The sequence below is a fragment of the Perognathus longimembris genome, chromosome 4 (assembly GCF_023159225.1).
Source record: "Perognathus longimembris pacificus isolate PPM17 chromosome 4, ASM2315922v1, whole genome shotgun sequence".
Lineage (NCBI taxonomy): Eukaryota > Metazoa > Chordata > Mammalia > Rodentia > Heteromyidae > Perognathus > Perognathus longimembris.
Window position 1 is genome coordinate 27616070 of NC_063164.1, and position 14463 is coordinate 27630532.

General features: G+C 35.4%; 1 protein-coding gene across 7 annotated transcripts in view; it reads right to left on the reverse strand.

The window, feature by feature from the left end:
• Abi2 (abl interactor 2) overlaps positions 1–14463 on the reverse strand; it is a 79695-nt gene that overhangs the window by 30874 nt on the left and 34358 nt on the right. For all 7 annotated transcript variants that reach the window (XM_048344921.1, XM_048344919.1, XM_048344920.1 and 4 more), the window contains exons 3-4: positions 10600–10776; positions 1721–1818 (exon numbers count right to left, since the gene is read on the reverse strand). In XM_048344921.1, coding sequence (XP_048200878.1) covers positions 1721–1818; positions 10600–10776 — 275 coding nt within the window. The remainder of the gene's footprint in view (positions 1–1720; positions 1819–10599; positions 10777–14463) is intronic.

Here is a 14463-nt window from a genome sequence, read left to right on the forward strand (position 1 = left end):
GACAATTAGAAATAAATAAGGGGCAGTAGATGGAATATTGAGTGTAAGGAGTAAAGAAATGTCAGGATCCTGGAATCAAAAGTACTAAAAAGAAGTTTAAGCACCTTTAAAATTATGGTGCAAGTATTAAAAATACACAAAACGATTAATTTCCAAACACCCAATTTTTAGATAAAGTTCCAGAAAAATAAAAATTTGTTTCATCCAAGAAAAAAAATGTTTATTAATAACTGAGAGCTACAGAGTACAGGAGGAAATGATCTGAACACAGGTTAAAATAAAAAGTAGGAGAAACAGTATATGGTGACTAGGTGTCCTATGGGGGGGGAACAACAACAACAAAAAACAACAGCCCATGACCATCAGCAACTCTGGTCTCCAAGGATCTTCCAGCAGAACCACTGTTAATAATAACGAAGGGAAACAAAATTTGAAGGGCAAAAAAAATTATTCCCTAGAGTCTAAGTTATCTTGAGATAAATCTTGATTTAAACACTAACAAAATCTACTAGGCACTATATATGATAGAAATGTAAATGTTCCATAGGAAAACTAAATAAGGACCTTTCTGGAGCTCTCCTCTTACCATTGCACCATTACACCCTGCTGTCATCTGCTTTCTACCCTTTAGCTTAAATCTTATTTCATCCTTCCTCTCCATTTGAAGAACTTTTCTGACTACCTCAAATAAAGTCATACTGTTCCTGGTTGGTAATCATATTTATTTTTTTGTCTCTCACTGTCGTAACTGAAATTCTTCTTCCAACACTATTCTCTTTATTATAACTCATTTTTGTCCTGTCTCAATCCATAGTATGTGGCTGAGTTTTGATTTGGGGTAAAGGGGTTTTGGCCTTTGTTTTATTTTTTCCTTTAGGGTATTCTTTTGATTTGTTGTTTATTTGTTGTTGATAGTGGTGGGAGGTTTGGGTTTTTTTTTTTTAGTTGGGGGGGGTTGTTAGGTTGGTTTTTTTTGGTGAGGGGGCCAAAAACAACACTGCCAATTGAAAACTTTTATAATATATCACAAAGCCAATAGTTGTCAAAGTATTTTGTTTGTCTTAGACATTTTCTAAAATCCAATTTGTGTTACAGTGACTGAAAAGTTGACAGAAGATGAATATTATCCCATTTTACAGATGAAAAAACTGAACTATTGAGAGACTGGCTACACAGGACCACAAAGAAAGCAGCAGAACTAAGCCAGAGTAACAGGATGGTTTCTGGGCTATATTATGCTCAGCTAATCATAAATCGTAAACACAATAAACCAAGCTTATAATCTGATGTTACAGAGAAAAAAAGACAAGCTTTTCATTCATTTATCATTTTTGCCTAAGTCCAATCCAGAGCCCAATTTTAAATCAAAGCTCAACTGTATCATAACAGGTTATACCGATTTTTCATACACCCATTTTGAGGATACTTTAATGAGTTGAACAAACTATGAAATCCTCTGAAAAAATGATAAATTACATAATTTATAATAAACCATGATTATGGACTGAATTTAAAATTCATTAAAAAATAATTTCTACATAAACTTGTTTAAGTTATAAAGATGTTATTTCCAGAAAGAGTTTCATAGACACAAAAAATAATCCTAGAAAGAAAATGTTCTCTTCAAATATTCAAAACTAATTTAAATGTAGATTGTGTTTGATTTTTAACACAGCACTACATGAAATGGATATCTAGTACTACTTAGTGATATACTCACCCAAGTGTCCCTTTCCCTGACATTGGGGGGCTGGGGGGTTTCTGAGTTGGAGGTGTTGTACGTGGCAGCCCACCCATCTTCATATTCTGGGTACTCACCTAAAAAAATGTTGAGGAAAACTCAACTTAACTTGTACACAGTGAAATCCAGTGTCACTTTTGAGAAATAATGCTATTTAACAAAAAAGGGGAAGACTTAAATACAGGGAAAAAAAATTAGAGGCCATGCATTTCATATGCAATTTCTACTTTACTTTTATTCTACAGTTGTACTCAAAGGACTCTTCCTAATATGAGATTTTCAAATGATAGCAAACTTGTATCCAAAGAATTCATTTGCCATTAGGTCATCACACCAACAGATCACTGGTTAGAGTATTTGATATTACATTCAATAAATAATTATAAAACATTTAGTTTTAAGAAAATGCAATTCAATCAGAAGCAATTCCTTAATTTTTTTTACTGTTTCTAACAAAACACATTTTCCAACTTAAAAAAAATATGCAACTATACAGAGGATCAGTCCATTATAACTAGGGAGTATGAAAATAAAGATAAATTCTATGATATTCAGAGAAAATTTCAGTGTTTTTTTTTTAAGAAGTGAATCAGCCTTACACCTGAGATTTCTTTAAAGTACTCCTGTGAGAAAGTCACCTACCTGAAAATTGCTAAAAGCATATTCCTAAACATCGGAACCAGAAAGTTAGGGCTGATATACGCCATTCAACTAGGAGCAACATAAAAGCTATTGCCAATGTCCTACTTTAAATGGAAACTTGATCCACTCAGGCCCAGAGTGAAAGTTAATTCAGGCATGAGAAAAGCATAACACAATCTAATTCAGAGCTGGATCATGACTGCACTGACTATTCTAGTCCCAAGTGAAAATGAAAGTGTAAGAAAGATGAGTAATCTGGGAATGAATGTCATCAGGGGAATATGCGACACTTACAGAGAAAGCCTTAAAAATCTGGATTATCTGATGAGGAGCTAAAAGAAGTCATTCGCAAGTACAGTTCAAATGTAATCTCAAATTCTTTGAGACTACCAATGGACTATATTGTTCATGTTAATAGATAAGCCAAATAGGTTCATACACGGCTATTTTAAAACTCAAATATTTTGGACTTCAGTCATCAAAACACATTTCAAAAATAGAATCTCAAATTTTATCTGTCTAGAATTATAAAAGTATATTTGTAAAAGAAAGCTATATTTTATCATTGAAATTAATGTCTATAATTATAAATTCAAAATGTAAATTTTCAGAAAGCAAATCGTAATTGTATACAAAGTATTGAGGCCATCAAAATTAATTCCACTTCCCATGGGATTCTCTGAAGTTCTGAAATAGTATGCAAGAAATAAATTTCTTCAAATGAATAGCCCAGTGAACAAGTTGTGTGTGATGTAAAAATATCTTTAGTGACAAATGGTACCTTTGAAATGTCAACTTTTTTTTAAAGTGAAGCATTTCTCTGTGGTCCTTTTTTTATCCTGTTTTTAAATAATAAATACAAAACAACATGAGTCAAGTAAGAATAAAAATTAACTTATCTTTGCTCTCTCCCTCATTAATAAGCAGAGGGTATGTTATTAAATCCTAAACATAAAAATGCCAGAAAAGGCTTTAAAAAAAAAATCAATCACATTTGGAGAAAATTTTAGGAGTGATCTCACAACCACCACAGCTTAAAAAAAAAAGTTTCTCTTAATTTAATGACACCAAAAGATGCTAAATGTAGTAAACAAAGTCCTTTAAGCTCAACATGAAACAGTTTAAAACCCAAAGTTACTTTAAGAGATGAGGGAGAAGTGAACCAAACACTGAACTACAAATCAATTTGCTAGAAACAGGAAGGAAAAGGAGCAAGAATTAAAAAAAGAAATTTTATTCTATATATGGAATAGCTAAATTACTAGAAAATAACTTTTCAACTTTAATTTGTTTTGTTTGGTAAGGTGTTTTTGTTTAAATTGCAGTATCATTTTTAAGTCTTAGAACCTATCTTTAAAATACTATAAACAAATAATCTAAATAAGTAAAAACCCAGTGGGCATTTTTATAAGCAAAAGTCAATACCTGTATAGTGTCCAAACCATTTGATAGTTCACTGATATTGTTTCTATTAATCTAAGAGAGATTTTCAAGGCACTTTTCTTCTGTGAAAAATGTCTGTGTGCTTAGCCAGGAATCGTTGGCCCACACTTGTAACCCTTGCGCTACTCAGGAGGCTGAAATCTAAGACAGCAGGTGGAAGCCAGTAGAAAAGTAGACTACTGTCTCCAATTAACCAGCAAAAAATCAAAGCAGAGGTGTGGCTCAAGTGGCAACATCCGCCTTGAGCAAAAAGCGAAGGGACAGTGACCAAGCCGTGAGGTCAAGTTCCAGTACTAGAATACACACACACACACACACACACACACACACACACACACGTTTGTGTGTTGTGTAACACAATGAAAATACAATGCAAAATAAACATTGTCCTCAGAATTAAGGAAAATGAAGAACAGGAATAAATGTGAAAAAAACAAAAAGGAACAAAAAAACCTTTAATAACTGCCAGGTGCAAGTGGCTCATACCCGTAATCCTAGCTACTCAGGAGGCAGAGATCAAATGATCATGATTTGAGACCAGTCAGGACAGGAAAGTCCATGACAATCTCATGTCCAATTAATTACCAAAAAGCTGGAAGCAGGGTTATGGCTTAAGTGTTCAGAGTGCCAATCTTGAGTGAAAAAGCTAAGGGACAGAACCCAAGCCCTGAGTTCAAGTTCCAGGACAAGGATACACACACACACACACACACACACACACACACACACACACAATGTATTTCTTCATAAAAGGTAAAATCTATATTTTAATTAAAGGTAAATGATAATTCAAATATAAAATAATTTTGTAAAAAACACCTTAATAATAACTATAACTATATATACCTATTTTTTTAAGCTCAGAATAAAGGACAACTGAGAGTGAAAAAAAATTTTACTGAATAGCCATCATGGACCTAAAAAAGACTACAGCCACTTAATAATAGTAATTCTTCTTGAAAAAATATATATACATATATATATGTACATATACATATTATTTTGGGGGGAGGGCAGTCCTAGGGCTTAGACTCAGGGCCTGAGCACTGTCTCTGAGCTTCTTTTTGCTCAAGGCTAGCACTCTACCTCTTGAGCCACAGCGCCACTTCTAGCCTTTTCTGTTTATGTGGTTCTGAGGTATGGAACCCAGGGCTTTGTGCATGCTAGGCAAGCACTCTACCACTAAACCACATTCCCAGCCCCCTTGAAATATATTTTAAAAATACAAACACCACACTGGGTACAGTGGTATATATTTATAACGCTGGCATCTTGGGAGGCTGAGACAGGAAAATCATTTGAGCCTTGGAGTTCACAGCCAGCCCAGACAGTATAGTAAGACCCCCATCTCAAAAGAAAAGAAAGAGAGCAAGAGAAAAGAAAAGAGAGAAAAAGGAGGAGGAGGAGAGGGGAGGGGAGGGGAGGGGAGGGGAGGGGAGGGGAGAGAACCTGGAGGTACTCAGGTATAGAGTACTGCCTGGTATGCAATACCATAGGTTAAATGCTCAGTACTGCCCAGATGTACCCTTAGGCACATAAATGGATAGTTAGGTAATAATGCTGAGTCATGAGCAAGAGTGCTCATTATAGTCTCTTAATTAAGGAATTACAATGAAACTTAAGTGGGTGACACCAACAATAACTTCATTATATATGTATTATTTATTCCATTAAAAAATCATCAAAAGGGGGTTGGGAATATGGCCTAGTGGCAAGAGTGCTCGCCTCGTATACATGAAGCCCTGGGTTCGATTCCTCAGCACCACATATATAAAAAACGGCCAGAAGTGGTGCTGTGGCTCAAGTGGCAGAGTGCTAGCCTTGAGCAAAAAGAAGCCAGGGACAGTGCTCAGGCCCTGAGTTCAAGGCCCAGGACTGGCAATAAAAAAAAGAAAGAAAGAAAAATTCATCAAAAGCTACTAGGTAAAGCAGGTTATTCGGCACAGAACAACCTCCAATTAGAAGAAACAGTTTAAGTCATGAAAGTCAGTGGTTAGCCATAGCTCAAATACTTTTCTATTTACCAAGAGCGGAAGTAGATGTTTGTTCCTTTAAGAACAAGAGTGGTCTGGTCTACTATGATTATCTTTTAGGAATCTCTACAAATAGCACTATTTATCAGGTCAACTATTCTGCTTCTACAATTTACTCAGTTTTACTGATTTATTCTTTTGATATATTGGATATCTACTTGAATCCTGATATGTAATACAACCAGATACAACATAATGATGTTTCAGTCAACAACACACCACTGTACAACGGTAGTATGCATAGTGAAAATGTCTAGTGACATTGTGGCTATCTATGTCTGTTGTGGCTAATGTATAGTGACATTGTGGAATCTATGTAACTATACCCAATAATATTCAATCAAGGACAAAATAACTTAATGGCCTACTTATTAGAATGTGTCTTCATTATTAATTAAGAGTACTTGGTTGGCAGAGTGCTCAGCTTAACATGTATGAGGCTCTAAATTTATGTTTTGTTTTTCTGTATTAGCTCTGGAGCTTGAATGCAGGGCCTGGGTGTTATCCCTGAGTTTTTCTGCTCAAGGCTAGAACTCTACTATTTAAGCCACAGCTCTACTTTCACCTTTTTGGTGATTAATTGGAAACAAGAGTATCACAGACTTTCCTTCCCCAAGCTAGGCTGCCTTCCAACCGCCATCCTCAGTAGCTAGAATTACAGGCATGAGCCACTGGTTCCTGACAAGGCTCTAAGTTTGATACCCAGAATTATACACACAAAAGTGTTTTCTACCATTTTTCTGAACCTCAGCATTGTTTGTAAAGCTGGCAACCAAGTTCACAGGAGACATTAATTCTGCTAGGAAATTTCTCACTGAAAAATGACTTGCTGCAGCAGAATAGCAGCAGCAGGTCAATATTTCACACATATGTTCTAAAATGGTATGTGTGAACTATCTCGCATTTACCAACCACCTACAAGAAAACTGTGTATAAAAATAAAGGCCTGTGGAAATAAAAGGGTAATCTGGAGGACAAAATCATCTATAAAATTAACTGGGGTTCATAGTTTAAAAAAAGAAATGTGAACAAATTCTATTAAAAAATCACATACACACAAAAGAAATAATATGGGAAGAAACTAGTGGAAGATTTCATTTTACAAAATGAGAATTGTTAAGCTTAAAAAAAAAAGTTAACTAGGGCTGGGAATATGGCTTAGTGGTAGAGTGTTTGCCTAGTATGCAGGAAGTCCTCAGAACCACACAAACAGAAAAGGCTAGAAGTGGTACTGTGGCCCTAGGACTGGCAAAAAAAAAAAAAAAACTAAACAGGAATTTGGGTTGGAGGTATAGTGTAGTGGTAGACTGTGATGAAGAACAGGACAAAGAGGAAGAGACTTAATTATACAAAGAAAAGAGGGGAAAACTGGGAGAGCGTGAGGAACATTGTCCAAAAGGAAATGTGCTTTTTATCCAACTTCTATAACAGTAACCCCTCTGTACACCACCTTTATAATAACAAATTAAAAAATGAAAAAAAAATAAAAAGAAAAAAGGAAGAATGTGTGTAAGTTTCATCTGTATGTAGAACAAAAGATGAGAAGAAACTATTCAGGCACCACTAGGCCCTCATTTCTTGTCCAGCATTGTTGTTCTTCAGTATAACCATTTAGCACGTAATTCTTTAGGTTTCTGAAGTGGAACTTTTGCAACAAGAACAAAGATGTTAAGGGCCTATATCTAAGTGCAGTTTATCTAAGTGGAGTTTATCAAATCCTTCTAAGAGCCCCTCAAATGGATATATCTCCTATGGGAATAGACACTGAACCCAAGAAGGTCAAGAAGGAAAAATAGTAATGCCTAAAGGTAACCAGTTGAAATAATGGCATGGGCAATAGGTCTAAACATTAACGACAATGGATGTTTATTTCTGTGGATTTTTGTTTGTTTAGTTGGTTAGTTACTAGGTAAATATTTTGGTGGTATTATGGTTTGAACTAAGGGCCAAGACAAGTGTGCTACCTCAGTCTGCTTTGCTTTAATTACTTCTCAGATCTTTCACATTTCTCCCAGGACCAGCCTTGTACCTACACCTCTTGCCATGCCTAGCTCGTCTCTTATGTTTTCTCCATTTAATATTTCCATGTACTTCTATTACTTTGAAAGTTAACGAACTGATAACCAAAAATGAAACAGACTTCAGTGGACATGGGCAAAGGCTGACACAAAGCCTGCTTTTAGTGCAGTTCACTTCATCTTTCCTATTTTAAGCAAAAGGAATCTCGCCACAGTTCCACATATGTAGCTCACCAAGATTCAGAGTTTATAGGCAACACTCTAGTCGATAACAAAGGAGTACAGTTGCCTGGGCTTTTTCAGTCAAATCTTTCCTGGAGATAAATTTCTATGATAATGGTTAGTACTAGTTAATGATTTAAAACAGACATGTCTAGTCTTCTGGTTATCAATTATTACACTGAAGACATGCAGACAACAATCAATGTCTGAAAAGAAATTAGGAAATTTGGCTAAAAAAGAAGTGCATGCTTAGTTTAGTTAAGATAATTTTGGTTATACTCCATTTAATGGTTTCTTGAATATAGTTAAATCACATTTACCACTGAGCTTCCAAAGCATTTAAATGTTATTCAAACAAATTACAACAGAATTTTTCTTTTTCCTTTTTGAATGCTGGAAACTAAACCCAGGACCTTGTACATGTTAGACAAGTACTTTACCACGAGGCAATACTTTGACTCTCATCTCTGGTTAATAAGTTGTACTTTGTTAAAGATTTTCATGAAATTTTAATGTCTTGCATACAAAGAATATTCACATTTGAAAATTCTTAAAGAGTTTGTACTGAATTTTTAAAGCTATCTGAAAAAGAGGCTAATTCTTTATTATAAAATAAATGATACTGCAACTTAAAAAATACATCACACTAAGAATTTCTTGTTTCTCAATTTCTTTGTATTGATTACGAGTCAAACAATAATGAACAACATATTGGCAACAGGTATAAATAAGCACACCACTTATAGAATAAAAAACTTATTACACAGGGGGAGGGTTAAAAGCACATTAGTTGGCTCTCCAATCCATGGCATTTCTACATTTCTACAAATCCTAATTTTATTTTGTAATGTTTTTTGAGAGGGTAGCTTACATTTGTTTCACAAATACAGTAATGCTGTAAAATTATCATTCAACAAATACTAAGCACCTAATGTGTGTCAGGCACTGTTCTAGGTACAAAAGAGCAGTGAACAAAAGTAAGACAAAAAAAATCTACCCTCAAGGAACATGAAGACAAATTACAGGACAAAAGGAAGGATAATTTGTTGAAGGTCAAGTGCCAAAGATCTGTGTACTCCCCATATGTAATATTCTACGTAAGAACAAAGAATGGAAATCCAGCCCTGGAATCTCTTACCTTAAATCTAAGCAACCACTTAATGCATAAATGGAGCAAATAAAAGAGGTAAGGAAAAAAAGCATTGAAAGGTTAGTTGAAACTTCAGGATGTGAAGAGAAAGGAAAAAACAAAAAACAAGTTAAGCATTCAGCATTAACAAAACAATGTTTCAGTAGATCGTAGAAAGAGTGGTTAAAGCAGAATGTGTCATGAACAGGAGTTTTTCTGATGAAATTATTTAAGACACTGTTTTACTCAAAAACTTAGTTTCATTAAAGATTTCTAAACTGTGACCTATACACACTGAAATACAAACAATAAAGGGACTACAGAGTCCTAAATGAAAACACATTGAAGATAAGCAAGAAATGCAGAAGATCACCTTTTTATTATATAAACAAACAATAATTTGATCTTTAAAAAAAGTATTCCCTGTGCCTTTTGGCATTAGATTCTGGTAGTACCTTAAAACAGTCTATTACGAGTTGTTAACTTTTGGGGGTGGGGGGGGCAATGGTGGGGTTTGAACTCAGTCGCGAGTTTAGGCACTTTACCAGCTGAGCCAAATCCCCCCCGCCCCCCAACACACACTCTCTGCTATAGTTATTTTTCGGTTGTCTCTCCTTTTTGCCCAAGGCCAGTCTTGGGCCATACTAGGCACTCAAATACATCTTGAAAGATAGAAAAGTTACGTAAGATGTATATATTCCAACACTGTGGAAACATTGACATCTTTTTTTTCTTTTGGCCAGTCCTGGGCCTTAGACTCAGGGCCTGAGCACTGTCCCTGGCTTCTTTTTGCTCAAGGCTAGCACACTGCCACTTGGGCCAACAGCACCACTTCTGGCCATTTTCTATATATGTGGTGCTGGGGAATCGAACCCAGGGCTTCATGTATATGAGGCAAGCACTCTTGCCACTAGGCCATATTCCCAGCCCAACATCTTACTTTTATCTACCCAATTCTCAACCAAAATGCTCAGACAAAATTATTCTAGAAAAAGTCAAAGTATATATGTTTAGTAACTTTGTTATTTCTGAAAACTAAAGCCAAAAGTCTAATAAATTTCTGAGATATTTTAAGAATATGCTGAATGATTTTTTCAGTCATACAAATTAAGATTACAAATATTATGCCACACTTTATTTGATCTGATATTATCATAATTGATTAAGCAAATGCAATCCTTAAAAGATGATTGTTTAAAACTTGAGAATACAAAGAAAAAACAATAAGGATAAAACAGTTATAGCAGTAAGGAATCTTCATAACCACAAGTGAGCAAAGATTTGGTCCTTTAGGAAAGATCCAAGCTTAATTTTCTAAAGAGTTGCATTTGGGGCTAATATTTTTTAAAGCTTGACAAAAGCTATACCTACCTTTACTCCATGCCCAATATCATCTAGAATTGTATAGTCAATAGGTTTTCTAATATAACGAACTGGTCGTTCAAGATTAGCTGGAGCAATAATCTTATGTGTCCTTGAAGTGTTTTTATTGGTAGTCAATATACCAATTTCTCTTCTTGCAACTTTCTCTTTATGAATATCCACTGTCTGCAAGATATAATATTAAAAAAGACAATACAAACATATATAGCTCTGGTATCCATAAAAATAAAAAAATACAATGCCTAAAGATTAAACACTGCTTCGTATTCACTTGTTAAACTCTGTCCTTTCTAACGTACTCACTTTCTCCATTTTTAAGGAGGCTGACAAAGTATGGCCCAATGCCAAATTGGGCATGCCATCTGATTTTTATTCCCATAAACCATGAGTGGTGTTTGCATTGTTTAGAATGCACTGGTTCTAAAGATCAAACTCAGGGCTTTGTGCTCTCACAAGGCTTTTTCCTTAAAAGTTCTATCACTTGAACCATACACCTCTAGTCCCATGTTTGTATTTTTTAATATTTGAAAAAACTCAAGTGAAAAAAATGTCATAATAATGTGAAAAGTGCATGAAATTCAAATTTTGGCTTCCATAATTTTGTTGGAACAGTGACAGTGCTCACTTGCCTACTTGTCCATATATAGCTACTTTTATACTATAATGGCAATAAGCACAATAGAGAATTTGTGACTTGGGGGCTGGGGATATGGTCTAGTGGCAAGAGAGCTTGCCTCCCATACATGAAGCCCTAGGTTCGATTCCCCAGCACCATGTATACAGAAAACAGCCAGAAGGGGCGCTGTGGCTCAAGTGGTAGAATGCTAGCCTTGAGCAAAAAGAAGCCAGGGACAGTGCTCAGGCCCTGAGTCCAAAGCCCAGGACTGGCAAAAAAAGAAAAGAAAAGAAAAGAAATCTTTGGGGCTGGGGATATGGCCTAGTGGCAAGAGAATTTGTGACTTACAAAGTCTAACACATTTATAGTTGTCCAACACAAACTTTGCCAACCCTAAGTTTATGCATACTGATTTTCCCCTCTCCTTTAAGAGCTAGCCTCATATAATGATTAGGAAAGTAGGCCACCAGCAATTAGTCTGGTTATATTAAATGGTAACTCAGTAGTATAATTTTATTAAATGTATCTAAAAAGGCTAAACACTTGACATATAAGTAACAATCACTTCAAATGACATTAACATAAGACTCCAAGTACATACAGTAAGCACAGTTCCTTGAGACATTTGTTTAATAGTATAAATATATATACAATAAATTATATACTAGATATAATGTAAAATTCATTTCCCCCCTTTGAATTGCAGTCAAGAGTTTGACTTTTAGAACTATACCCTTCTCTTTATTAGCATTCCTGGTTCAGGTAGAAATTAATAATCACTCTCCATCCCACACCCAACTCCTCCTCAGTTTTTTTGTTTTGTTTTGTTTCTGGTCGTGGGGCTTAGGTGCTGTCCCTGAACCGCTTTGTGTTCAAGGTTAGCGCTCTACCACTTGAGCTACGATACCACTTCCAACTTTTTCTGAGTATTTTTTTTAATTGAAAATAAAAGTCTGACTTTTCCTGCCTGGAATGACTTCAAACCATGATCCTCAGATCTCAGCCTCCTGAGTAGCTAGGATTACAGGCATGAGCCACCAGTGCTCAGCTCCTCTCCAATTTCATTTTCACATTCTAAAAGAAGTAGGTAATAACCACTGAAAGATAATAAGCATCATGACAGCATTAAATAACACCTGAAAACGGATCATTTATCCCTCTAAAAACAATGTAACTAGAGATAGATTTTGAAAAAAAAAGTCTCCTAATTTTCTACAACCAAGACCTCTTTAAAAGCAACAGAATCTATGTTTCACCACTAAGATACATGAAATACCAAATAAAGTGGTAACTTACACTTTTAGGCATTCATTTTAATTTTTTTAAAGTCTGAACTTTTTCTGTACATGTTAGGCAAAATTTAAGACTTGGCTTTCCTCGCTAAATACTTGAGGAAGCTGCAACAGAAGTTCTCACTAATACTAAAATTTAACTTAATTTTTAACTTCAGAGAAATGGAACTTTGATAAACTTTAATGAGTCATCCTGAATATTTAAAAACAGGCTAAAATATGGAAACAGCACAGATGCACTACAACAGATGAGTGGGGATCAATACAAGTTGTATATATAACACAATGGAATTTTACTCATCCATTAGAAAGAATGTGATAATGCCGTTTGCAAATAAATGGATGGACCTAGAACAAATTATGTTAAGTCAGGTAAGCTAAGCTCAGAGAGAAAAATGGTGCATGTTTTCTCTCATATGTGGAAGCAAGATCTAAAATATAACTAGACATAATCTATAGAGGACTCTAGGCATTCACACACAAACAGACTTAAGAGGAACCCAAAGGTGCAACTTCTCTGAACATTTAAAATCCGCTTACTGATGTGAATTCCAGGAAATGGAAACATGAGATTCTTGTTGTTATTATTGGTGGTGGTGGTGGTGGTGGTGGTAGTGGTGACAGTGGTAGAGGTAGTAGTGTTTATTTTTGTTTTGGGGGACTCTTTAGGGGGGCAAACAGGGCACAGAAAGGGAGGGAGGATGAACAAGTGCAATTGTACTATTCAGTATGTACTATGTAGAAAACAAACTATGTAACTTGTAGGCAGAGATAGGAAGAGGGAATTATGGAAAAGAGAGGGAAGGGGTACACTGTCCAACAAAGGTAATATACTCATTCTATCTATCCATCTACCTAGCTATCTATCTATCTAAAACATAGGCTAGAGGGTCTGGCATGGAAGTACATACCTACTCAGCAGGTAGAGATAGGAAAGATGGAGGTTCAAGGTCCACTTAGGCAAACAAAGCAAGACCCTAGCTAGCCAGGAAGTTTGAGGCCCTGAGTTCAAACCTCAATACCATCAAAAGAAAAATCTTTTAACAAATCAACGGGGCTAGGAAAATTAATTTGAACTCTTTATAACAAAGTATGTTTCCAAATCAATAGTAATAACAACTAAAAGTACCACTGGTCTTTTTTAGATCCGTAAAAGAAATTTTATTAGAAAAGGAAATCCTCATTGAGGTCTTATTTTTGACTCTGCTCAGTTTTGTTTTGTTTTTTTTTTTTTGGCCAGTCCTGGGGCTTGGACTCAGGGCCTGAGCACTGTCTCTGGCTTCTTTTTGCTCAAGGCTAGCACTCTGCCACTTGAGCCACAGCACCACTTCTGGCCGTTTTTTTTTCTGTATATGTGGTGCTAGGGAATTGAACCCAGGGCCTCATGTATACGAGGCAAGCACTCTTGCCACTAGGCCATATCCCCAGCCCCTTCTGCTCAGTTTTTAAAAACATACTTAACTAATTCAGAAATGAAATCATTAAAATGTAAAGCTGACCAACCAAACAGTATTTTAAGCTTACAGCAAACTGAAATTTGCTTTTTCTTTTTCTGATGATCATGTATTCTGTACATTATATACAGTGTATTCATGTGCATATCGAGGACAAAATTCAAAGAAAAGGGGTAAAAAAAAGCGTAGCAGTAGAGCGTACTGGACATTGATGAAAACAAACTATACAACTCATGGATGGAGATAGAAAGGAGGGAATGGGAGCGAGTGTGGGGACAGATAACAAACAGCATGTGAAAGGAAATGTACTTATTACTCAACTTATGTGAATGTAAATATATCACCACTATAATAACAATAAAGTAAATTTTTAAAAGATGTACTTACAAACTGATTTGAATTGAGACCTCTTCATACAACTACTTAAAGAAATTTTAAATAAAAATAACCAGAGTAAGTCTCCAGCAACAAGAGGCCCAGAGTTCAAATG